The 27,551-nt window shown below is 45.6% G+C and overlaps 1 protein-coding gene across 2 annotated transcripts in view; it reads right to left on the reverse strand.

Annotated features, from left to right (window-relative positions):
• Window positions 1-27,551, reverse strand: part of DACH2 (dachshund family transcription factor 2) — a 502,690-nt gene that overhangs the window by 147,258 nt on the left and 327,881 nt on the right. For both annotated transcript variants that reach the window (XM_084814013.1, XM_084814012.1), the window contains one exon: window positions 13,538-13,669. In XM_084814013.1, coding sequence (XP_084670139.1) covers window positions 13,538-13,669 — 132 coding nt within the window. The remainder of the gene's footprint in view (window positions 1-13,537; window positions 13,670-27,551) is intronic.

Below are 27,551 nucleotides of genomic sequence, written 5' to 3' on the forward strand. Positions count from 1 at the left end.
GCGCCTGTGACTGGCCCAAAGTCACCCCGTGAGCATCCATGGCCAAGTGGAGACTAGAACCCGGATTTTCCGACTCCCGGTCCAACACTCTAGCCACTACACCACACTTCCTTATTAACAAGCAAGCAGTGGGCATTCAAAAAATAACTTCATATGCACCTATAAAACATCTCACTTGGGATGCTTGATCTACTGGACTCTGAGTGCACGTATGTAGGATCTCATACTCTGAGTTGAAGAAGAAGAATTGGGGGGGCAGCACTCACTTAGTGACTCAGCTGATCATTACAAGGTGGAAAAATTCTTACACAGAACCAAACAGTTATGAATTTCAGCAGCATCACTATATAAGAGTAGATAATTTTCTTAAGGTTGTTCCATAGATTCCTATTCATTTAAATATTTTTTTATTTTATTTATTTATTACATTTCTATCCTGCCTTTTCTCCTCCTTTTCCTCCTCCTTAAGGCAGTGCACGTAATCCTCCTCCTCTCCATTTTATCCTCACAACAACCCTGTGAGGTTGGCTGGGTTGTGAGTGTGACAGGCCCAAAATCAACCAGTGAGCCAAGAGGGAACTAGAACCTGGACCTCCCAGCTCCCAGTCCAGCACTCTAGCCACTACACCACACTGGCTCAGATCAATGGATGGTCTGCCCCTCTTTCCAAAGCATGCAAAAAATGTACAAAAATGCGTTTTTAAAAAAATAATAAAACCATAGCACCATTTTTTTAAAAAAAAATCCAATTGTAAAATCACAATTGTGATTAAAAGCAGAGAATGGAAAGATCCTCAGTTAGCACCCGAAGCCAGAACACCAGCTTGCAGATGGGTGGATGGGTGGGAAGAACATTTATTTGTGACGTACGTTGGATCTTTAGATGGAATGACACTTGAGGCCGTAGCTGGGCCTAAACCGAGGACCAAGGGGATGCTAGGTGATAATTTCACCTATGCATTAATATCTAGCTCCGGCCAATGGAGGAAATTTCAGGAAAACTAGGCAGATCAGTCAGGAAGCCTGGTTTAGAACAATTGGTTTGCAGGGGTCATATGGAAAACAGCTTCTTCATTGGTCAGAGCAACAAGGGACTGAGTTCCTTGTGGCCTGTGATAGATGCCTCCCACCTTTGCTTTCGCCTCTATCCCATCTCTGCCTTGCTTTGCCTCAGCTTGACCTCCTTGTCTCCAACTTGATAGGAGCTGGGTTTGAGAGGATACCCATCAATTACTTGTTTAGTCAGGGTCAGCATCAAGGGTGGGCATGGTTAGGCACCTGCCAAGGGCCCACACCCCAGCATGGGCCCACCAACATGAGCCCCCTGGAATTACTCCTCCTCCTTCATCATGGCAACCTGCTTGTTCACTGCTTCTCACTCTGGTCCAGACAACAGTGGTGGTGGTAAGGAGGAGCTGTAGATGCCACTGTCTACTTGCTCACTGGCTCTCTGCCTGTCAAGCATGCAAGTAGTAGCAATGATGAGCAAGGGGATGAGGAGCAATTGCAGCTGGTGATAATGGCAGTGAGAAGGTGGAGTCAAGGAGGGATCCTGCCCAAAGGTCCTCAAAAACCTGGAGTCGGCACTGCATTTAATCATATGCTGAGTAAACGTTATCGCTACCTCAACAGAAGATTAGGCAGACACTGGCTAATCATGGCCATGATCCACCAAAGAAATCCAAACTGGCTTTAATAAGGTCCCAAGACATGGTCTGAAGGCACATGAGGCAGCCACCTTGCTGAAGCTAAGCAGGTCTGGGACTGGCCAGTGCATGGAAGGGAGAACACTTGGGAACTGCATGTAGTCAGCTTGAGTTCCACAATGGAAGAAAGGTGGGATATAAATGTAATTAATAAATAAATCTGAGAGCCAGTGTTGGATAGTGGTGAGAGTGTTGCACTGGGAGCCTGGAGATCCGGGTTCTAGTCCCCACCTGGCCATGGCAGCTCACTGGGTGACTTTAGGCCGGTCACAGACTCTCAGCCCAACCTACCTCACAGGGTTGTTGTTGTGAGGTTAAAATGGAGAGGAGGAGGATAATATAAGCTGCCTTGGGTTCCTTTAAAGAGGAATAAAGGTAGGATATAAATGCAATAAATACATAAATAAATAGATCTATAAGATTAGTTTTACAGAAGTGGTGCCAATCACTGCCCATATGTTCATGCACTGCAAACACGTGTTTTAGATAATGGTTCAACTTTAACAATGCCACTTGGATTAAATAGGTAAAGGAGGCTATGGCATTTCTTCCCTGTATATTCCCCACAACACAATTCAACATCATGTATGCCTCAAGGAACTACTGAACTGGTTCCAATTTGGCCTGACTGGATTTTTGCCGCATTACTCTTCAGCTTCAAGAATGGCAATAGGCAATTGTTAATTTGATAACCATGACACGAACTGACACATGCAAATGAGCTATGGTAGGCGTCTTTCCTCCACTGCATGAGAGGGCGACCTTACGATGAACCCGGCCATCCATTTTCTTACAATTCATTCTGGATCCATTTGTCAGTAGTCAAATGCATCACTGGGTGGGTGCTTACGTTTGTGCAATAGGGAGATTGGATAGACGGTGTCTTCCTCCTAACCAGCTAAGAACAGCTCTCCACTCTTAGTCTACCCAAAATGTGTGTGTTTGTGTTCGAAGAGATTAAAAGTCTCCATGTGTCTCCTTGCCCACTGCAAAGGAAAAAGTACAAGAGCCCTGTATATTCAGGGATGACCCAAGATATTTTGCTGCCTGAGGCAAGAGAAAAGATCGTGCCCCCTTCTATCCCACTAACAAAAACTAGGGATGGCGGAGAATTTCTCCACGAATCTCGGGGAGGCCGAATGCCAACGCATTTGGCCCCCCGAAATTGGCGGTGAAATTCTCCGCCCCCCCGCCCGCCGCCGGGATGGGACTTACCTCCCTCGAATGTCCCTCTCGGCAGCGGGTCCCGGCGGCGGTTCAGCGGGGGCGGCGGCCGGTCTTCCGACCGGCTGCTGCCGCCACCATTACAAAGTGAATGTAAAAAACAACAACAACACACACGTGATAGGCTACGTAACGATTTACGTAGCCTATCATGGCTAGATTTCCAAAGTCAGCCGTGATAGGCTACGTAAATTGTTATGTAGCCTATCACGGGTGACTTTGAAAAAAAAAAGCGCGTACGCAAATGGCGGCGCCCTTGGGCACCGCCATTTCCGTTCCTTATTTGGGCCCGGGTAGTCTATGTAAAGATTTACGTAGACTACGGCGAAAATAAGGGCAACACTATTTGTGTTGTATTTCCTCAAAACTGGAGCTGTCCCTGTCTGCCATGCTTGGAATGTGAGGTGTCAAGGGCTCCTTGGAGGGCTCTCGGTCTAATCCAGTAGCCAAGTCCAGACACAGACAAAGGGATTCTTTTCAAAGCTTTATTCTTCTTTTACAACTTAACAGCTCTACGGGTAGCAACTAGATCTGAGCAGCAGCATCCCTATGCCCTAAGTGAGAACAGTTGGTACCCGTTTGAAGGGCAATTACTGGCAGACCCCTGAATATAAGGACTAGGGAGAATCCCTCCCCTTTTCCCTTGGATCCTCTGGGCGCAACCGTTTTTTGAGCGCGAACCATTTGGCGCCTCAGCATCAGAACTACTCTGGGATTCTATGGGCTCAGTGTCCACCCTGACATGAGGGGCGGTTGCCGTGGCACCCTTTGCAAGGGAGACATGTTCATGCCCTTTGCAGCAGAGACAGGTTTACTCTGATGCCGGCACCCTTACAAATAGTTATGGACCAGGTAGGGAAAAATTGCCCAAACTCCGCCCTGTGTGTGTGCGCGCGCGCGTGCGTGCGTGCATGCGGTTCATGTGCGTCGGTAGCTTTCTAGGGGTGTGTGTGCCAATGTCCATGAAGTGCACATCCACCCACACCCATTTTGGATCAGCCTCAGAATGTATAATTTGGAAACATTTCTTTTGAAAACCGAATAGCAATATGATACATATATGATGCCTGTATTTTGCTATTATTTATTTTGATATAGATTGGAACAAAACTGTTTTGTCCATATATTATTGGATGCGCTGAAAGAAGCACAGGAACACAAGACGAGCCCTGCTGGATCAGACCAAAGGTCCATCTAGTCCAGCATTCTGTTCACACAGCGGCCAACCTGCAGCCTGTGGGAAAGCTGCAAATAGGACATGAGCGCAACAGCGCCCTCCCACCCATGTTCCCCAGCAACCGGTGTACATAGGTATACTGCCTTTGAGCAAAACACACAAGTGCACATAAGCACGCGCACACTCACAGAGACCTGCTTTACTGATCAAAAAAATATGTTTCAGGAAACCAGCAAAGGCATTTAAAAAGATTCATAAACACACACACGCACGCACGCGCGCATGCGCACGCACAAGCACACACACACACATACACACAAAATAACAGCTTAGGCAACAGGCTTTTTAGAATAAAAGACCAACATTTTTTGACTTGAGAATTTAAAAGAGGGATTTTAAAAAATTATTTCATTTTATTTAAGTGGGGGGGGGATTGCTGACTGTGTAATAGCTAGGTACTCATGGTGGGTGTAGAACATGAAAGGTTACAATATGGATCTGTGCCTACACCTTCCTTTTCAACTCCAAGGCTCATCCCTGCTTCTGCTAACTCGGCAATCATACCGCTGACAGATTTCGAGGTTTTCTAAATAATGCATAGGATTTTCTTTTAACGTGTCAGTGCAGAAGTATCAATTCTGCCCTCGTGTCATTTGTGATGCTGATTTTTCTTGACAGCATTCCATTAAACCAATGAGTTTCTCCCCTCCTGATGCTCCTTTAAATATTCCTCTGAGTGATGTATTTGTGGTTTTTTAAACAGATTGTGAAGGATGTTTGCATTTAGGAGGGGGGGAAATCCTGCATGGCAGGTTCATGGGATATACACATACACATACACATAGCACATAGCGAGGGAGAGGGTGGGGGAGAGAATGAGACTTCTCACTAATTCTTGAATCGATAGAAGAGCGGGGCTTGTTTTCTTGCTGGTTTGTTGCTTTACTGGTATATCAGTCTCTCTCAAAATTAAGCAACAACTTCTGGACTTTCTAAAAAAAAAAACTGTTGAAACCTTTTTTTTGCTCAGCAATGGTGTCCCATAGGGTGGGGGTTATTGGGTGGGGGCTTAAAGAAGGGATTTCTTCTATCATGCTTGCAAACCCCCCAAACCAGGCAAATCAACTACTTTACTCCTTGCCTAATGGCTTGTATGAGCAGGTTTTGTCTCTAGAATTATCTGCTGATGCTTCTTTGATTACAGAATGATGATAGAAAGAATCTTTCAAGTGCAATATAAGCCTATGGGCAAAACCCAGTGTTATCTGCATTTCATAGGATTTCCCTCTCATCCATTTGCCTGCATATTTAGCAGTTCAGTGCCCTCCCACAAATAATTTCCTGTTCACTAAATAATAACGATAATGATGATGATAACAATAATAACAACAATACATGCCATTTTAAGAGGTTGTGAGTTTTTCTGATAGAGAGATATTCTGAAGCCAACAGAACTGGTGACCCAAATTCATCTGTAGTTTACGGATCCAGGCACAGTGATGACTGTGTGGGAAAATCCCACATGACTGGCACCATCCATGTGGTTGGAGTATTCACACATCCCTTAGCTTCACAGGACCACATCAAAATGAGCCTTCAGTATACACAGAGTTTTTTAGGCAAAGGTGTTCAAAAACAATCAAATGACAGCAACTAGATGATTTTACACCCTGAGGTGACATTTTTGCTTGGTACAGCAAAGCGTTGCATAAAGCCTCCTTGAGAGTAGTCCACACTTAAAGGTGGCTTAAAATTTTCTAAATTATCCTCCAGTAAAATCACCCCCCCAAATTTGAAATTGATAAATAAAGCCAATTTTTGGGGGGGTAATTGTAGTGATGCAATAATAGTTTGACAAACTAGAATAGCAACATTCAGTCTAGAGATACATTTGAGATAGGGCTGTGCATGGACCCTCCGATCCAACTCAGAAAGCTGCTTCGGAGCTTCCAAGGTGGGCCCGATTCAGCTCAGGCTGATTTAGGGAGTGGGGCAACCCCGCCTCGGCCTGTGAAACCAAAATGGGATTCGGACATCAGAATCCCGCTTCGCCCCCCCCCAACATGCTGCCTAGCTCCCATCTCCTTACATGGGGCCTTTTTGGGGGGGGGGGCAGGGGAGCCACCACTGCCACGGCTGCTGAGGAAGCTGCTGCCGGGGAAAACACTACCCATCACAGCCCACCAACGCCCGACAGGCACGAGGGCAGGAGTCACCCTGCAACTGTGTTCTCTCCCTTTCTTGGAAGGAGGGGAGGGCGCCCGGCTGGAGGATGACTCCTAGCAATGAGGGTGAGCTACTGTTGCCGCCAGCTCCTGGGCTCTCTGGAGACGCGCCGGCAGCCGTCTTGTTCTGGGCCATGGGGGGAGCAATTTTCCCTGTTTTTGCACTCTGGCTGTGCCCGTGAGTGGCAGATCCGTGATTTTTCTGCTTCCGTCTGGGGAGGCAGATGCGCTCTGTGATATCTCCATGGTTTAGGGAATTTGCTCTGCAAAAAATCATATGAAATCAAGAGGATTCCTGTCAAGGATCCTCTCAAAATGATACATTTGGCCCCTCCGCATCCTCTTGCCTTCACCCCTCCCTCCTCTTCCTCCTGTCCCTCCTCATGCTTTTTCAGAAGTTGATCCATTGTGGAGACAGCCTGTCTGGGCTGCTCAGAAGGCATAAGAAGAACTCCGAATATACGAGGCGGATGAGGCACTTCATGGAAGAGCTTCTTCACTTCAGGGTGCCTCGGTGCTGGTCTGATCACGACGAGGCACCTCCGAATCAGCCTGCCTCGCCTCGTTATTCGGGCTTCATACCGAGGCACTGCACAGACCTAATTTGAGGAAAGTCTAGAGGTTGCTGGTTCCAGCAAGGAAAAAGGAAACAGCCAGAGGGGAAGGCAGTGATGTGTCATGAAACACGTTTTGAGCATTTCAAGATAGAAGAAATATTGGAAGGATTCTCTTAGATACATCTGAAGAAAGATAAAAGGGCCCCTGAGGAAGGAAATTTCCGAAACATGTTAGGAAGGGTTTTTTTACAGGCACCTGAGAACTCTTTTTCTCTTCTGTTTCGTTCAGCAAGAGAGAGCCATAGGAATTGTGAAGAAAATCTCTCTGGCCACTAATTCTCTGGCCCTGAACATCTTTCTACTTTCTGAGCCGTCATTAAACACAGTCTTGCTGTTTCCAAGTTGCAAGAGATAAAAATCCCAAGGGATGTGTGTGGTGGTAAACATAAAACACATCCTGTCCGCCCATCCCTGCCAACTTTGTTCTCAAGTCTTAGGGTTTGCCTTAGGGTAATCACTTATGAAATGACAAAGAAGAAGAAATGGATCACGAAAAATTATGAGAAAAGGGGTCACTAATTTGCATAAAATCAGCATATGCTAATTTATACATATAGATGCAAATTTAGAAATCATTATTCTTTGAATAGAAATACAATACATCTCACCACAGTGTAGAATGTGACCAACTGATCTGTGTGCCTGCCTGTTCAATCTGCTGTCCAGGTGGACGGACAACTAACTGTGGATAGGAAACTTCAAGACCCAGCTCTTCCCTTTGATGGTTCTTTATCATTAAACCAGACATGGACTGGACAGCCCATCAAATAGAGGATGCCTTTAAAACAGCAGATAGTCCTCTGTAAAAGAGGACACACAGCCACCCCTGTTTGTTTCTTTGTTCGAAGCCTCAGCCTTATATGGACAGGATGTGGAGACCATGAGAAGCAGTTGTAAAATTGTAAGCAAGACCCTTGTTGGAAGCACACGCCATGTTCAACAGCCTTCCTGTAGAAACTCAAAGTAGTACTTTTGCTTTGAATGTAGTTTTAACAAACGCACTCTAGGAAAAGAAAGACCTGAACAAACCCCATTTTATTCAAGCCAGACTACCAAGCATCTTCCCTGCTCCATTTAAGCCATCACAAAAGGCAACAAGACAATCATTTTGAGTGAAAATGATTTAAAGGCATATATTTTCTGCCTATCTGGTAGAAATCACTATGTAGCAATGCACGAAGAAAACAAGATTCTCTCCACATATTTTTACAAGTAAACAGACAGCTTCAAACTCTTTGTTGCACAATGTGGGTGGGTGTCTCCAAAAGAATAACAAACTCTACTGCTGTAAACCAATATTTCTGATTTGACAGCTACAGTTATAACCATTCAGGCATCTATTTCCTACAAACTCTCAACAGCCATAACCTTTAGTGATTAATTATAAAGTTCCAGGAGCAATAGTACACAGACTAATTTCCTAAAACAATAAAAAGACAGAATTTCTCATTTGGAGCTAAATGAAACACGAACAGGTTGTTATTCATGCTGAAATCGAGATGCGGAGTCATGTTGCAGCCATTACAGAAGCTATTAAACACAACCTCGAATCAAAGAAACTGTAGGTCTGTCTCCTTAAAATAAAATGTTTGCCTCACTAAATGTGGCTCCTGGCTTGCCGGCTTTGTTGCTTTCTGCCTTTGTTAAGAAGTCACTTTCAAAATTCAATCTCCTTTTATTCTTGTTTTACAATACCATTTCATTTATTTTTAGCACTCATTTGGACTATAAGAGTCTACACACACACAAACACACACAAGCTCCCCAACATTTGGTGAAAGTTGGTGCATGCACACAAAATTAGTATATGTGTTTCAAAGTTTCAATCAACTCTCTAGGGTAGCAGCCTTAATGGTAAAGGTAGTGCTGAAAAGACACTGCCCAAGTGATAAGAACACAAGAAGGGCCATGCTGGATCATACCAAGGGTCCATTTAGTCCAGCATTCTGTTCACACAGTGGCCAACCAGCTGTCGACCAGGAACCCACAAGCAGGGCATAAATGAAACAGCGCCCTCCCAACCATGTTCCCCAGCAACTGGTGTCCATAGGCTTTTAACTAACAGCCTTTTCCTCCAGGAATTTGTCTAACCCTCCTTTTAATGCCATCCAAATTGATGGCCATCACTACATCTTGTGATAGCAAATTCCATAGTTTAACTATGTGCTATATGAAGAATAGGGATTATGGACTGTGTAAAATCCGCTCCATCTGTGTTTCTAGGGGTGTACGAATCCCACTCACCTTCATCCGCTGGGAGGTCCACAGGGCGGGAGGCAATCCGGTCCTCCCCCCGGAATCCTCCGTGGCTGGCTCTGCAGCAAATCCGTGGAGCCGCCGGCCGAGGCCGGCCACTGCCAGACTTCTAGCCATGGCTGGTCTACGGACGCAAATGGCGTCCGGCATAGCGGACGCCATTTGCATGCCTCCCTTTGGCCGTGATAGGCTACATAAATCTTTACATAGCCTATCATGGCAAAAGGGAGGCACGCAAATGACATAGCGGATGCCATTTGCATCCTTCCCTTTTGCTGTGATAGGCTAAGTAAAAATTTATGTAGCCTATCACGGCGAAAGAGAAGGGTGCAAATGGCGTCTGCTATGCTGGACACCATTTTGCATCTGCACAGGGACAGTGGCCGGCCCTGGCCGGCCCCGGCGGTGCCAGGTAGGATCCAGCCAGACTTTGCGGGGTGGGGTGGTCCATTCCGCCACAGACTCTGGGGGCCCCAGATTCTAAGAATTCTAAGAATCCCCAGATTCTCTTTGGAGTCCGTGGCTGAATTCTCCACCATCTGTATGTGTTTCGCTGATTGTCAGGCGCCTTTTGTTCTGTCATCTGCCCATAAATGGATGCGAATTTTTTTTCATCATGTGGAAAAATACGTAAATAATTATGTTAGTATTTACGTAAGTATTTACACAATCTACCTCAGTATGTAACATTTAGTATATTGTCCCCCATTCCATTCAACATTTCCTCAGCAGAAACGTACGTATTTTTCTACAGATTTATATGCATAAATTTCGGGAAAGTAAAAAAATCATCTGAAAGTCCACGGACTCCACATGGCCTGAGGGGGGCACTCTGCAGCAGATTCCGCAGGTTGGATTCTTAGAAATCTGAGGTCATTTTAATCCGTCTTGAATTTCTCCAGCATCCCTAATGAAGAAGTCCTTCCTTTTATCTGTCCTGATTGGAATTTCCCACCAAACAACTTCATGGGATGACACTGGGTTCTACTATTATGAGAGAGGGAGAAAAATGTATCCCTATCCACTTTCTCCATAATTGCTGGAGTAAGCTTTATGACTGGCAAGGGACCATCGCCCAATGGTAGAACTCCCACTCTGTATATGGTAGTTCCCAGATTCACCTCCATTTCAAAGGATCTCAGGTAGCCTGCCCGAGGGCCTGGTAGGGTAGCCATTTAGGCATCACAAAACTGACAGGACAAAACAGGACACAGATTTACATAACATTTGCATATGCCCATTGATATTTATAGATGAAAATACAGAAAAATCACTATCACTCAAACAGAAATACAATACATTTGACCAGAGTGTGGAAGACTGTGACAAGGTAACTGTTGTGCCCGCTCCCTCAGCTGTGGTCCAGGTGTTCATTGTTGATGGGCACCTTCAAGGCTAATTTCGCTCTCTCCTTTTTCAGGATCCTTTATCTTTAAACCACGCTTGGGCTGGTTTAAACAGAAGACCGCTTCAAACAGAGGACTGTCCTCTGTAAAGTGGGACACATGGACACCCTAGACCCTGGGGAGCAGTTGCTAGACAGGGTAGACAATGCTGGGTTAAATGAAAAAATTATCTGACTTGGGGTAAGGGAGCTTCCTATGTTCCTGCCATGGTCAGAAGGATGCTGTCAAAATCAACACGCCCTTTATAATGATTCACTGCATGGATCAGGACCATCACAATGCAAGCTCCCTTGCACCTTCCAGTGTTGGCCAGTTATGTGGGGCAGCCCAACTCACAATGAGAAAGTCACAATCTGCACGCTAAGTGTTCCAGCCATTTTCCGCAGTAACTCCAGGGCAAACATAATGCATGGCCTCATTCATTCTCTTTCGTCCTCTTTCCTCCATCCCAATGATGGAACTCAGCAGTGGGCATTCTCAATGGTGGCTCCCTTTTTGTGGAACTCCTTCCCAGGACAGCAGTGATTAGCCCTCACTGTGAATACTTTTAAATGCAAGTTAAAGAACAATACATTTACAAAAGTATTTGGTGTCTGGCTTGTTGGCTTTAGTGTTTTTGGATTAGATGATTACTGCTGTATTTTAAATTGTTTTGTTGGGTGGAATCCAATGAGGTGCTTATGCTTCCACTGATTCCCTTATATCCCGCCAATTCCTACCCATAAGCAGGACCCGCTGCTTGTGGAAGGAAGATTTAACACTTCTGGAACAACCAGAAACAAGCGAAAATGCTCGTTTCTGGAAGGGGGCAGACTGGCGGAGGTCACATAAGGGAGCTCCTCTGAACTGTCTCTATTGAGAAACAAGCATTTCCACTTGCTTCAGGGCTTCCTCTGGGAAGTGTTAAATCTCTGTTGCACAAGTGATGGGTCCTGCTTGTGCAATGGAATTGGCGGGACCCACCGCTTGTACAACAGAAGCAGCAGGACGTAAGCGTCCTGTTGGATTCTGCCCATTGTGACCATAGGATTTTATTGTCCTCTTACCAGACCTTGTTTTATTAGGATTGTAAATCATTCTGTGTTCCTTTAGAGGAAGGGCAAAGTCTAAGACTTTTAAACAAACACATATACTTTCAGAGTTTCACCTGGCTGATACACCTCCTTGGAACTTCCTCTTTTAAGGCATCCAGTTTAACCTCTGAAGTCATTCCCTGTACAAAATAGCTCTTCACATGGTATAACTATTCCTAAAATGTACCACATCACAGGGTGTGTAGCGGGGAAGCATTTATTGTATTATGGACTGAACAACAACAACAACAACAAATGCTCTCCCATATATTAAAGATCTCTACACACAGAAAATGCAAGATTCACCGCTCTATTTTGCATATAAGTCTATAGGCACATGTGATCAGCAGGATGTGCCTATAAACTTATATGCAAAATAGAGCTGTGAATCTTGCGTATAAGCCTATGGACACATAGACTTATATGCAAGATTCATGACTCTATTTGCGTATAAGTCTGTGGGCACATCATCCCGATCGTCTTTTTTTTTTTTTTAAGTCTTGGAAATTGGCAGGGACAGGGAGGAGGCGAACGGCGCTGGCTGGCAGGAGGGAAGGTAAGCGCCCCCAAGCCAGTCCCCCCCTCCAGAATCCGAGCAGAGCGGAACTGCTCTGGAGGATTCCGGGAGGGAAGAATGGATTGCCTCCCCCCGCCACGGATTCCCCACCGGAACAGATGGTGGGGAATCTGTACATCCTATCCCCGAGAGCTTCTGCTATAGGATGACTCATACACTGAATAAGTGAATAATAAATAAATAAATAAATAAATAAATAAAATAATCTTCTATGTTTTCAGTAATGCAGTCTGACACAGCGCAGTTCATGAACAGTTTTCCTACATAATGTACTATGTTTGCACAGATTGCCTTTGCAAGTGAAGAAGACCAGTAAACAACTGCTGTACTTCAAAAATACTATCAGCTGGTGTAACATAGTGGCCTAGTATATCAGCTGGGAAGTCTCTGATTCAGCCATGCAAAGCCAACCACAAACTCCCGAGAGGGCCCTATGGCAACCCAACATTAACCCAGGACTGTGGTCAGAAGATATATTGCGTAGCAACTTTGTTAATGCTAAGCAGGTCTGGTTCTGGCCAATGCCTGGATGGGAAACTGCCCAATAGCCCCAGGTACACTGCCTTGAAGGCAGGTGGGATATATGCCTAAATAATAAATATATGTTCCCTTGAACCTCAGCACCCCATCTGCAAAGTGGGGACAACAATAGCGGCCTACCTTAGAGGGCTGCCCAAAGGATCACCGGGATGATAAACGTGAATAATGCCAACACTTGAATAAACATGAAATGCTTGAAATGCACAATATGCATGCTAATTATTATGATTACCATGTGAACACAGTCTTATACACAGTCATTTTCCCCAAGGCTGAGTATTTTGGTTGCCGTTTGCCAAAATCAAAAAGGTGTGATCGACATTATTCTTAAAAGAACTGTTAGCGTAACAAAGACTTTTCTGTTGCCAAAAAAAGAAAAAGAAAAATCCTCTATTGTGTGTAGACTTTTCCTGACAATTATGGATGGCTTCCAAAACGTTATCATTTATTATTATTATTATTATTATTATTATTATTATTATTATTATTATTTCTGGAATGCAGTATGAGTCATACTGCAACTGCACTAAGACAAAGGTGGAAAGGCGAGTTGCCCCCTTCAGCTCTGCTTTTCCATGTGTGACTCTCTTGTAAAAGGGCTATTCTGGGCTGTTTACAACCCAAAATAGCAACATGGTGACAATGGAAGGGTTTCTCTTTTCCCATGAGTGAACAGTAAGGGGCAGAAATGTGTCTCTACACCACTCAAGAAACTCGTGTTTAAGACGTGCTTTACCTGCATTGGAGTTTAGCTCCTCGTTCTCTGATTCAGTCCCATTCTGACTCCCGCTTCCATGGAGGCTATTCATGGCCATAAGCTTCATCTTCTGCAATTTCATCGCTTCAGCCATGGCAGCTGCTGTTAAACCTAGCCACAAAAATAGAGAGAGGAATTACATTAAACAAAATGACCAAATACTGCATGCTGTCCCATCAGCTTGTCTATGATTGTTTTCAGCACAATGGCAGAAAGGAGTGGATTCACCTGGGCACAGCCGCTGTCAGCAACTGGGCAGCTGCCAGGGCCCCCCTGGACCCTCCCAAATTTGTTTTTTTCTGGCTTGGCACTCTGAGCAGTGCCAACCAATCCTATCCAGCCACCCTTTTATTTTCCCACCTCTGGAGCGTTGCCCTATGGACCACTGCAGGAAAGTAAAAGTTTGGCTAGACCCAGCTGCACACCACATCTGTAACTAGGTAAGCCCACAAGGGCCCATTGACAGGGAAGGGGGCCCACCAGAGAAAAGCTGACTCTATGTTTGGAATACCAGTGTAATGATTAACCCTGCGGTCTCCGAAGTGCCTGCAGACACCTTTCTTGATTCCCGCTAAGCTCGCGCCCCTCCTGATTTTTGTTTTATTTCATACAATTTCTTTAATTGTTTAAAAGAAAATATTAGGAGGATAGCATGCTGCAAAGCAAAGGGTTGCCTTCCAGTATGATCTTTATTTGGGTTCTGTGGTTTTGCCTGTTGAAGCTCAGATTCCACCTCTGCCTTGTACTTAGTCGTAACAGATTGCCTTCTGGGAAATGACTGTTTTATGACTGCCAATGCCCACCATGGCAGCCATTTTATGAATGGGCCAGCTCCACCATGGCAGCCATTTTCTGAAAGCACCCACAACACTCTCTCAAAATTCCAAATGTCCCCACCGGTCCAAAAAGCTTGGGGAGTCCTGAATTGCAGGGGATAGCAAAAAGAAGCTCACACCCTTTGCTGTTATGGTGGTCCACCGTAATTTCCCTATTTTTTAGGGATGTCAGAGAATTCCGCCACGGATCTCGGTGAGGCTGAATGCCAGTGCATTCGGCCCCCCGAAATCCGTGGCCAAACGAAGCCCCCCCGGCCTCCCGCCCCGCGAAAGGCATGTGAAACGGGACACCTGCTGCTGTTCGCGCTGACTTGTGAATGGTGGCCGTGTCTGCAGCTGCCATTCGCTTCATCTTACGTAGCCTATCACGGCTAACGCAGGGACGCCATTTGCATCCCTGCAGAAGCTGTGATAGGCTACGTAAATACTTACGCGGACTATCACGGCAAAAAAAAAGGGAATGCAAATGGTGGCAGCTACGACGGCCACCATTTGTGCTCCCTTTTTTTTTGGCTGTGATAGCCTACGTAAATATTTACATAGGCTGTTATGGCAAAAGAGAAGGGTGCAAATGGCGTAGTGGCCGCCATTTGCGTTCCTTTTTTTTTGCCATAATAGGCTACGTAAATTTGCGTTCGCTGTTGTTGTTTTTTTGCCGTGATAGGCTACGTAAATATTTACGTAGCCTATCATGCCAAAATACAGGGACGCAAATGGCAGCGGCTACAGCAGCCGCCATTTGCGTCCCTGCAGGCTGCCCAGCGGCCGGATGTCTGGCTGTGGCCAGGAGCCCTAGCCAGCGGCTCCGCAGAATCTCCGCAGAGTGGAGCCAGCCGGAGAGAATTTCGGGGGGAAGGACGGAGCACCTCCCCCCCACCGCGAATGTCACCCTTCAAAAAGGTAAGTGACTTTCGTACATCCCTACAATTTTTAGAAGGCTATCGGGGCATGATTTATCTAAAATTAGAATGTGGGTGGGACAACTGGATTTCACTAACCATCCCCCGCATGCACACACATTTATTTATTAGTATTTACTATGTTTATATAAAGACCTTTCATCCACTTGGAATAATGCACTTAGCACATTGCATGATAGGAGCACTATAAGCAACAAGTGCCCTAAGTTTTTAAAGTTTTTTTAAAAATTATTTTCTCATATTATTATCCAAAATAGGGCAGCAAGATTGTTAACAGGGACTGGCCTGCGAGCTCATATTACGCCAGTACTTTTCCAGCTGCACTGGCTGCCAGTCCATTTCCGGGCCCGATTCAAAGTGCTGGTGTTAACATTCAAAGCCCTTAACGGCTTGGGGCCAGGTTACCTGAAGGATCGCCTCCTCCCATATGTGCCTACCCGGACCTTAAGATCATCATCAGTGGCCCTTCTCCGTGAGCCCCTGCCAAAGGAAGTGAGGTGGGTGGCTACTAGGAGGAGGGCTTTTTCTGTTGTGGCACCCCGGCTCTGGAATGAGCTCCCTAGTGAGGTTCGCCTGGCGCCTACATTGTACTCCTTTCGGCGCCAGGTGAAGACCTTTTTATTTTCCCAGGCATTTTAGCTTTCTAAATTTTTATCTTTGCTGTTTTAAATCTGTATTTTAAACTCCTGTACTGCTGCTAGGTTTTATTGTGGTTGTATTGTTATATTGTGGTTTTAATGTTCTATATATTTTAAATTGTTTTATTGTGTGTTGTTTGGTTTTAGTTTTTGTGAACCGCCCAGAGAGCTTTGGCTATTGGGCAGTATAGAAATGAAATAAATAAATAAATAAATAAATAAATAAATAAATATATTAATAATAATATTGGTACAATATTATTAAAATATAATTATGTTCTTGGAATGCATTCGTTTGTTTTTAACTGACTGATGTCCCACTTTTAAAAATATCAAATAAAGCAGAAATAATATTGCCATTTAGGCAAAACCAATCATAAAAATAAAAAAGAATAAAAATGATTAAGTATCATAACAAAGAGAGCAGCAAAAAAATAGCGCCATCAGCAGGTCATAAAGGTTTGAATATTAGTCAAACAGGAGTCAAACGCCTGTTAAAATAAAATAACTCTTAACTGCTGGTCAAAAGGCAAGCGTTAACACCAGGGGGGTCTCCCCAGGGGACCATTCTACAATCTAGGTACCACAGCAGAAAAGACTCTATCTCTTCTGTCACCAGCAAACTTGGCCGTAATTCTGCATTTTATATATTATGTTTTTATTGGCACAATATTATAGTTTCCCAAGAATACAAAGAAAAGCACCCATCACCCCTCAATATTAGCAACTGAAAAGAGGCTTTAGACAGGACTAGGTAGCATATCAGTTTTCAATTAGACAAATTAATAAGTGGGGATGTAAACTGACTTCAATTGGATAATTGCAAAGTAATAAGATCAGTCCAAACAGATTTAGGTTGTGAGGGGAAAGGAACAGAACAGAAGGATATTAACTGACAGAAGAAATAAGACAGACGCTATTTAGAACTAGAAGAGCCTGGCTGGATGAAGGCAGCTTTCCCCAGCCTGGTGCCCTCAAGGTGTGTTGGACTACAATTCCACTCATCCCCAGCCAGCAGGGCCATGCTGGGTGGGGATAATGGGACTTGTTCTTGTCCAACACATCTGGACAGCATCACATTCGGGAAGATTGGGCCAAAGCTTTGGACAAATGACTCTGGGGAGTTATTTTTCCCCATCAGGGCACAAACCCAAAGACTATGGGTTGTACCAGTGTTAGTCTACCATGAGTCCCATTAATTTCAGTGAGTCTACTTTAAGTAGGACTAACAATGGATACAACCCATTGGTACCATAATTTTCCATCATCTGGCAACTTCTAAGTGGCTAGTGAGAAAACAGTGCTTAGTTGCACTTTTGTATATTGGGTGTTGTTGTTTAAAGAGAGAGATGCCAGGGATGAGGGTAGCATGGTGTAGGGACCCTACTTATTATATTTCTATCCTGACTGTTCTCCAAGGAGACCAAGGTGGTGTACATGATCCTCCTCCTCTTCATTTCATCCTCACACCAATCCTGTGAGGTAGGATACATGGAAGATCATGGAATAAGGAATAAGGAATACATGGAAGAGGAATAAGCTGAAGCTGAACCCTGACAAGACCAAGGTACTTTTGGTGGGAGACAAGAGGAGGCTGGGGGATGTTGACCTGGTGTTGAATGGGGTACGGCTACCCTTGAAAGACCAGGTCCGCAGCCTGGGGGTCATTTTGGACTCCCAGCTGTCCATGGAGGCTCAGGTGTCAGCTGTGAGCCGGACAGCGCTGTATCAACTCCATCTGATACGGCGGCTGCGCCCCTTCCTTCCTGACCATCTGCTCCCATCGGTAGTACATGCCCTGGTCTCCTCTCGTTTAGACTACTGTAATGCGCTCTATGTGGGGTTACCCTTGAAGACGGTTCGGAAGCTGCAGCTGGTACAGAACGCGGCGGCTCGCCTGATTAAAGGCAGCCGCCGGCGAGATCACATCACTCCAGTGCTGAAGGAGTTGCACTGGTTACCAGTTGTTTTCCGGGCCAAATTCAAGGTGTTGGTTTTGACCTTTAAAACCCTATATGGTTCCGGCCCAGCCTATCTTAAGGAGCGCCTCCAGCAACACCAGACAGGCCGCTTAACAAGATCAGCCTCGGATGGCCTTCTCTCTGTCCCATCAGCCAGGACAGCTAGACTGGTGGGGACGAGGGAGAGGGCCTTCTCTGTGGTGGCCCCCACTCTGTGGAACTCCCTCCCTAGGGAACTCCATCATGCCCCCTCTTTAATGAGCTTCTGTCGTGCATTAAAAACGTGGTTGTTCAGGCAGGCATTTGGGGTGGGTTAGGGTATTTTTTTTAAAAAAAAATTTATGGTAAAATTTTATTGTTTTAAATTGTTTTATGGTGGGTTGTACATCGCCCAGAGTGGCTGGGTGACCAGTCAGATGGGCGATTAATAAATTTAATAAATAAATAAATAAAAGATAAGACTATCAATGGCTACTAGTCCTGATGGCTATATGCTACCTCTAGTATCAGAGGCAGTATGCCTATGTTCACCAGTTGCTGGGGAACATGGGTGGGAGGGTGCTGTTGCACTCATGCCCTGCTTGTGGGTTTCCCATGGGCAGCTGGTTGGCCACTGTATGAACAGAATGCTCAACTAGATGGACCCTTGGTCTGACCCAGCATTACTTTTCTTATGTTCTTATGCAGGTTAGTCTGAGAGTCAGTGACTGGCCCAAAGTCACCCAGTGAGCTTCATGTCTGAGTGGGAACTAGAATCCAGATCTCCTGAGTCCCAGTACAACACTCTAACCAGCATACCACACTGGTGTAACCACTATAACAGGTTTTTCCCCCGGCCGTGATAGGCTACGTAAATATTTACGTAGCCTATCACGGCTCACTACAGGGACACAAATGGCGGCAGCTACGACAGCCGCCATTTGTGTCCCTGCAGGGCTGTCCAGTGGCCGGATGTCTGGCTGCGGGCGGCCGGAGCCAGCTGGCGGCTCCGCGGCTTGGCTGCGGAGCGGAGCCAGCTGGGCAGGATTCCGGGGGGAGGGACAGAGCACCTCCCCCCCGTCGAGGATTCTGGGGGGAAGGATGGAGCGCCTCCCCCCCAACCGCGGATGCCCCTGCACGGAGCCAGGTAAGGGATTCGTACATCCCTAATGTGTGTGTGTGTGTGTATGTATGTGTATATATATATATATATATATATATGTATATATATGTATATGTGTGTGTGTATATATATATATATATATATTTTTTAAGAAATGATAGAAATTTTGTCTGTTGGGGTTTAATCTTGCACAGCTCCTTCACACACTAAGTCACTACCTCCAAGAATGATACTGAAGCAAAATCCTCTCCCGGATGCATTTGGCATTGCAGACTTTACACAGAGGAATGCCTATAACATAGTCCTTCTAGGACAGCTTCTCCAACCTGGTGCCCCACCCCAGATAGTTTGGACTCTCAGGATTTCTGGCCATTGGCTATGCTGGATGGGGCTGATCGGAGTTGCAGTCCATACCATCTGGAGGAGGACACCAGGTTGCGGACCACTGTCACCCGCACAATAATGAACATCATCCCCACATTTAAACCCCTTACCATTTACAGTTCCTTTCTGTAAACAAAAAAGAAACTGGGACTTAACATAGCCCAGGCAATCTATTGATTTTTGCCACTAGTGTGCCAATGGAAAGGATAGGATGGGGGATATCCCATAAGGTTTTTCAAACAAAAACTAATCCATGAAAGGAGACTTAAGAATACTTCTTCTGACATATGGTTTTGTTCTGCACACATGGGTTTGTTTTGGGACATTTTACTATCCTGGGATTCATTGGAATTTGTCATGGGGTAGTAAACTGTCCAAAAATCCTTTTATGTATGTTTTGCTTGTGTCTGTTGTTTTGACTGACTTCCATGTGTGAACCACCCACAACTGCAGGCATTCACAAATCCAGTTGCCAGATTGCCAGGGGAGAGTTTCCCCAGACCTCTGGTGAGCACAACACCCAGCACCACATAGGTCCCTACCCCAAAGAACTCATTCCCACTGTGGTTTTCAAGTAGGTATGAAACAGTAGGATTCCATGCTAAGCAGTAGGAAAGACGTCATCACCACCACTTCTTACCATCTGCATCCCGGCAGGAATGAGAATCTCTTGCCTCTCTCCCAACCCCTCTGTACATGTTAGAGCATGGATGGAAGGGGATTGTTGACAACCACAAATAATGTTTGCCAATAAGCTAAGCAAACTTTTGTGGACCTCTACCCAAGTGCATTCGTTAGAATAGGATAATGTTTATCTATCAAATTACTGGTCTTTAACTGATTGGCCAGTGCTTACGAATGTTCACCAGCACTTACAAACGTTCAGCAAATGGATTGGAACCCAACTTAAACTATGACCTTTCTTTCTTTCTTTTTCTTTCTTTCTTTCTTTCTTTCTTTCTTTCTTTCTTTCTTTCTTTCTTTCTTTCCAGAACAAGAAAGACAGTGACAGAGAAGAACACAATGGGAGAACAGAGACAGACACATACAGAGAGAAGAGGAGAAACAAAGATTAATTAATTTAAGGCACAATCCTATCAATTGCACCCTTGTTGCCCAGAAGCCCCTGAACTTGGAGCCTTCTGAGTTTCCTGTGCCCTGTTGGGCTGAAGCCAACAGGGCAGGGGGAGCAGCGGAGGCAATCTTCATCTCCCCATCCTCCAATCTCCAGTATTTTTGCTAGACCGCCTTTTTAGCCCATTTAGCGAAGGTGAATCAGAGGGGGAGGGAAGGAGGCTCAGGATAGCTTGTTTCCTGGCCTTTCCAGTATACTCCCCTCCCTGCCCATCAGAACGCTCCTTTTCCCCCTCTCTGAGGTCACGTTTCCAACGTCGGAGAGGCACCTGGCATGGCTTTTTCCACACTGGCTACAAAGGGGATGGGGATGGATCTCCGACCTCCCCCTTCCAAGATTGGAGCACAGTCTCCAACCTTGGGGTGTGGGTTATGAGCAATCCTATGGCCCTTGAGATGTTCTCTTATTTTCAGATAAGTTTTCTGGGTGGTTTACGTGCACTGTCAAAGACTAAATGTGGTCCCATGTTTAAACATTGGGCTTAAAGGTGGGTCTCAGTGTCAAACTACACATTACTTTAAAGAAGTAGCTAATAACTACATATTTCTTTTTATTTCTTTATTTTTTTTGTTTACAGTGGGAATGGGTCTAGTTGGCATTAATGGGGGCTTTTTTCCTAAGCCCCATAACTGTGTGTGGTGTGTGCGTGCATGCATGCGTGCGTGCGTGTGCACAATTAAAATCACAGCTGGGGGTCACAAATGGCCAGAAAATGATCAACAGCAGCTGTCCAACACCAATAACCATCATTTCAGCAGCATACAAAGCCAGCAGCCAAAGAGAACGGCATCAGATAGCCTAGGGAGGCATTTACATGCCCTGCAGCAGTTCTTTGGACTTGGACAAGAGTAGGGATGGACGAAAGTCCCTTACCTGGTCCCGCAGCTTGCTTTGTGGTGGGGGGGAGGTGCTCTGTCCCTCCCCCCGAAATTCTGGGCAGGGTGGGAGGCGCCCCATCCCTCCCCACCGAAATTCTGGCCGGGGGGGAGGCACCCCGTCCCTCCGGCCGCGAATCTCGTCTCCTGCCGGGACGCAAACGGCGGCGGCCGTAGCCACCGCCGTTTGCGTCCCTGCAGTCAGCCGTGATAGGCTACGTAAATGTTTACGTAGCCTATCACGGTGTTTTTTGAAAATCTAGCCGTGATAGGCTATGTAAATCTTTACGTAGCCTATCACGTTTGTTGTTGGTGTTGTTGTTGTTTTACTTGGAAATGGCGGCGGTGGCGGCCGGTCGGAAGACCGCCAAACCGCTGCCTGGAGCCGCCGCCGCCAGGGACATTCGACAAAGGTAAGTCCCATCCCGGGGGGTGGCGGACCATTTCTCCACCCATTTCAGGGGGCCGAATGCGTTGGCATTCGGCCTTCCGGAGATTCATGGAGAAATTCTCCGACATCCCTAGACAAGAGTGGTGTAGTTTGCAGGGATAAGAACATCAGAAGAGCCCTGCTGGATCAGCCCAAGGGTCCATCTAGTCCAGCATTCTGTTTACACAGTAGCCAGCCAGCTGTCGACTGGGAACCCACAAGCAGGATACAAGTGCATCACCACTCTCCCACTCATGTTCTGCAACAACTGGTGTACACAGACATAGTGCCTCTGATACTGGCGGTAGCATGGAGCCTTCTGGACTAGTAGCCATTGATAGCCTTTTCCTGCCAATACTTGATAATTAGCAGGGACACTGATGTCATCTGCCCCCCTATCCAAGACTACCCTGTTCCCTCTGAGCTTAGCTGCAATCCTCAGAGTACCTGGGGGGAAATGAATGTTCCCAAGAGCAATGTATTGTTCCATGTTGTCATGCAAAGTATTCTGGGGTGGCTTGGTCTTGAATGGGTCATTAAGATCCATTCGCTTTACAAAAGACCTGCTCCTAGTGGAGATGAACTGGTTTGTCGATATGGCTCAACACAGCTGCCTGTATTTTTGGACTCTCACTGGGGGCGTGGCTATGAGGACCATCATGATGAGCAGCTGCCCTGCAACATTTACCACTCCACCACTGGTTGAAGATACATGAATTTAGCACTGCTCCCTAACTAAAGTAACTGATTTCCCTCCCAGTTCAGGAACTGGCTCGATGGTACCCCTTTCCTCTGCATTAGTTGGAGCACTTTTCTGTCAGAACTGTGAATGAGTAAATTAACCAAAGAGGAGCTACGAGTAATCCAATCTTGAGGTATGCAATTAATTAAAATTGAATGGCAAGCCACAGTGCTGCCGTACAGTCTGTCATATCAAAACAAAACATTTAATTAAATTAACAGACCACCACTTTTAATGAACAACATTCCAAAGTGGGGGCGGGGGTGGGAGAAAATATACAGAAATAATCTGTTTGGCTCTGCTATTGTTTCCACGTCTAAATGTGTCATTTGTGGTGTTCGTATCAGCTGCGTGTGAAGTTGGCATTCAAAGCTGGCGTGGGTCAAGCGTGATGTTCTAAAGGGAAGAACAATGAAACATCTGGCAGTATGAAATGTTAATGCTTGATACCATACTGAAAAAGAGGAGAGGGAAAAGTCAGCTCCACAACAGCTTCTGTTTTGGAGCATTTCTGATGTTGAGCTTTTGAGATTGTTTTCTAGCTTAATTACAGCTTGGGCTGCTCTACAATTCTTTCTGGGAAATGTCCTCAGGGCTAAGGGTGGTTGGTGGTTGGCAGGGTGGTGTTTGGGGAGCGGGTACTTTGCTGGGCAGGTGGCTTTGGGGGCTGAGTGACTCTGGCTTTCGCAGGTGGTGGACTTTGGTGGGTGGGTGGCTTCAGGGCTGGGGGTTGGCAGAGGGCTTTAGCAGTGAGTGGGAGGCTTTGGGACTGGGGGCAGGTGGGGTGCTCTGCCTTGGCAGTGGGGGGGGGAAGGAGTGTAGGGGAGCCTTTGGCAGTGCTATGCTGAGGGGCCACTGGAATCAGGCGTCGGTCCTGAGGCTGAGAGATAGTTGTCCCAAGATCATCCACTGAGCTTCATGGCTAAAAGAGATGCTGAACCTGGGTCTCTGTGTTGGTGTGAATGTGTGTGCATGCAGGTGGATGGGTAAGGGAATGAATGAGTTTTTCTTGTGTGTGTTATGTATAAGAATGGATATGTGGGTTATGTCATGTGTAGATGTGGATGGATGTGTTGAATGTGTTTGAATGTGTTTGGGTGGATGAATATGGATGAATGTGTTTGGGTGTATGGGAGAGAGAGAGAAAGAGAGATTGCCCTGCCCTCTTTATTTTTTCCCGCCCTCTTTTTGATTTGACCACGCCCATTTTATTGGAGGTCTACCCACTGTTGGCACACAGGCCTCAGAAGGTTAGCCACAAAGGAATGAAATCCTCAGTCTGAAAAGGGTTCCTCAACCTTGGAGTATACACATGCGCTAATTAATATTAAACGAGTCTGGCATTCTGATCTGAAGCGCACTCAGAGTTCCTGTGTGGTTGGCTTCTCCATTCACTTCAACGGAGGGGAGAGGTTTTGATAGAAATAGGGGGAATCTTGAAGGTGAGAGAGAGCATCATATGTTCACCATAGGTCCTACGTTCTACAAGACTGGGACCAAGGGGCAGTAATACATTTTTGACAGGGATATATGGAGACGGTATTGATTTAAACTTTGCAACCAGCTGTATGCTAAAGACTCAAAGAAGGTCTAACACATTCTGAAAAGTGATAGAAATAAATAAATAAATGCACATACTGTAAGTCATGGATGGGGAATGTGTGGCCTTTTTTTGACTGCAACTCCCATCATCTCTCATCATTGGCTATGCTGGTTAGGGCTGATGGCAGTTGTAGTCCAACAACAACTGGAGGGCCACACCCTCTCTACCTCTGCTGTAAATAAAACAACTTCTTTTGCTTTGGCCTCAGCCTTCAAATATTAGTCTAACTAGAAATGGCTTGATCCGGACACATCGCTTGCCATAAGGCTCTGTGAACAAGCAGTATTTTGATGTGAGTACATCTTCACATCTGCATTAAGAATGTGTTTGTTTATTTGTTTGTTTATTTATCTAATTTTTATACTTCCCAATAGCCAAAGTTCCCTGGGTGGTTCATTAATATGTTCACATATGTCCTTTCCTGCTCACGATGGAAACCTGGGGAGAAGCCATTGCATGGTGGTAGGGGAAGGCCTATATTACCCTGGGTAAATCCTGGTATTGACATGTTGACAGCAGTAGCAAGCAAACAGTTCAGGTCCTTAGGGCCAGATAAAATACCCCCCATTTCACGGTCCCATTCACCAGAAAATGGGGTGGTCGTGGTTACATTCAGAGGGTATTCTCAGAGAGGACAGGAGAAAGTTACTGGAGCTCTTCAGAGCTCTTTAAAGCCAGTGGACACCATTTTATACTTTCCAGAATGCCCTGTTTAAAGGGGTATTTGCGGGGAGAGTGTCAGGATCCCGCCCAAAACCCAAACCTTCTCTGAGGAAGAGCGGTAGGACCCATGGAGAACCCCAGTACAAACGAGGACCTGGAAGAGCCTGCTATAGTTCCAAGGCAGCCTGAAGTGTCTTGCCTCATGGACGTCTCACTGATAACCCTTAGTGGGTTAAGTGCCCCAGTGTTAGGTACTGGCCATTGACAGGGAATGACAGCTGACATTTTTTGTGCTGACCAACATTCTTGCCCATGAAAATGGCTCCTGGAACAGGGCATTCTGGGAAATGGTGGCCACCAGCCCAACAGAATTTTGAAGAGCTCCAGTAAGCCTGCCCCAATTACAACTGAAGCCCCCAAACACAAAAGAGAATGCTCTCTGTTGCTGAACCCTCCACCTCACCCCACCCCACCAACCCCCCAAAGCAAAATTTAGGATGAACCTTCAGTCTTTCAGATATTTAGCTCAGAACTAGTTAGATGCCTGAGGCCTAGTCTACAAAAGCATCAGAATGAAACAGACATGAGGTGGCCTGGGGATGATAAAATGGCCTGTACCATGTGTGTGTCGGGGGGGGGGGGCACTCACAATTTGTATTGCTACCCTACATGAAAGAATTTCTGCAAGTACAAAACTTGATGTTCAAGTCCAGCCTCATGTGCTGGCTTTTTGCTTGCAGGGAGGGCTTTTAAAAATAAAAATGAGGAGCATTAAAAGTGACCTCCCTCCCATCACTTGCGGCCTTCATTTGCTTACCACCTTTAAATCTGTATCTAGCAGCTAAGTCCCCCGCTCCCCATTTTTACTCTAGAATAGGCACAGGGGACAAGATCCATATCTTAAAAGCCCCCTCCCCAAGGCCCAAGTTAGGGTCCTGATCTGGATTAGGGCCCCTGCACCAACTGTAGAGTGACAATGAAGGGCAAAATGCCCCGTAGCTGCTAGATAGCGATTTAAACTAACCTCTGTTTTGGCCCTCATTCTGTTGCATGTGTATGCCTAAGATGGCAGGTGCGGTTTCAGTACCTTGGACAGAACACACGAGGGTAGCGTGGCGGTGGATGTCAGGCTGAGGCCAGCAAAAACAAAAGAGAAAAAAGCAGCCAACAATAATGTCCCAGCACTGATCAGGGCCCTCTGAAGGGCCACAAGGTGTAAGATTTTGTCCTTGCCTCTTTGGAGAAGATCAATTTGAAATGGCCTTTGACCCTGGAGAAAATGACTGTGCATTCCTAACTGTGTATGTCAACTGTACCACAATAAATCAAGTTAAATCAGTAAAATAATAATGTTATTAACTACAGACAGAGTGTAAACTAGATGTGTCGGTGTCGTATTCTGAAGAGAAAAAAAACTTTTTCTAAGTTAAATGATTGAAAGGAAACAACAAAATCAGAGTTAAAAAGGAAAAGGCTGGGTTAGATTGGATTTTCCCCTTCCTTTCTTCTCCGAGGCCTGCTTATGATGGTTGATTGATTTCATGACATTTTCCGTTCCTTTTAGAGTCTAGGCTATGGGAATGATTTGTCAGGATTGTAATACTTAATACTTTTAGTGAGCTCCACTCCAGCGACCTTTATCTTATGTATAGTTGACTCTCTGACCCTTCTGGTGCTCAGGATCACAAAGATAAATGTAAAAAGGCAGAGGAGGAAGGAAAGCAAGAGGTCGGTGGACAAAGAGAGGGAGGGAGAGAGGGAGGGGGACTGGTAGACTGGCTTTCCAGAAAATCAGCAGTGTTCCATATCCTATAGCATTTTATATATATTTTAGAAGCAACCACTTATTAAAAGGCATTACTGAACACAGAAACACGTTACTCTTGGAACTTACATCACAGTCAAACTAAGAAGCAGAGGCTGCAATCCTATGCAAATTTACATTGCAGCAAAACCCATTGAAGATAGTGGGATTTACTTCTCAGTAGACATGGGGTATGTGTGGGGTACTGGTTAGAGCAGGGTTAGGCAAGCTGGTATCCTCCAGATGTTTGGGGCTACAACTTCCATCAGCCCCAGTCAGCATGGCCAATGATCAGGGATTGTGGGAGCTGTCATTCAAAATATCCAGAGGACACCAGGTTGCCTAGCCCTGGGTTAGAGTGATGGATTTAGAGTGGGGAAACTCAGGTTTCCTAATTCTCTCTCACTTTAGCCTAGCCTTCTCCAGCATAGCACCCTCCAGAGGCATTGGACTACAACTCCTATCATCCCCAGCCAGCATAGCCTTATCGTATCTCACAGGGTGGTTGCAAGAACCTGGCCTTTGAACCTGGAGAAAATGACTGTGCATTCCTAACTGTGTGTGTCAACTGTACCACAATAAATCAAGTTAAATCAGTAAAATAATAATGTTATTAAAAGGGGGATGCCTCTGGAGAAAGAAGGAGATAAAATGTTGACAACACGAACAGCATGTGAGATCTAGAAGAAGTCGAGAGATCGTAAGTTTTGAAAAGCAGGCACTTATTATGACAGTCCCCGAGGGGGGTACAAAAATGCGTGCAGCTCTGCTGATCTGTATCAACAAACTAATTTTAGCCATCTACGGGCCACAGCGTTGCTCTCCGAGAAACAAAAGCAAAGCAGGAACCATTTAAGGAGATAAGAAGAGCCTTGCTGGATCAGACCAAGGGTCCAGCTA

The sequence above is a fragment of the Heloderma suspectum genome, chromosome 9 (genome assembly GCF_057233095.1).
Source record: "Heloderma suspectum isolate Gila_16-S chromosome 9, 16-S_ref, whole genome shotgun sequence".
Classification (NCBI taxonomy): Eukaryota; Metazoa; Chordata; class Lepidosauria; order Squamata; family Helodermatidae; genus Heloderma; species Heloderma suspectum.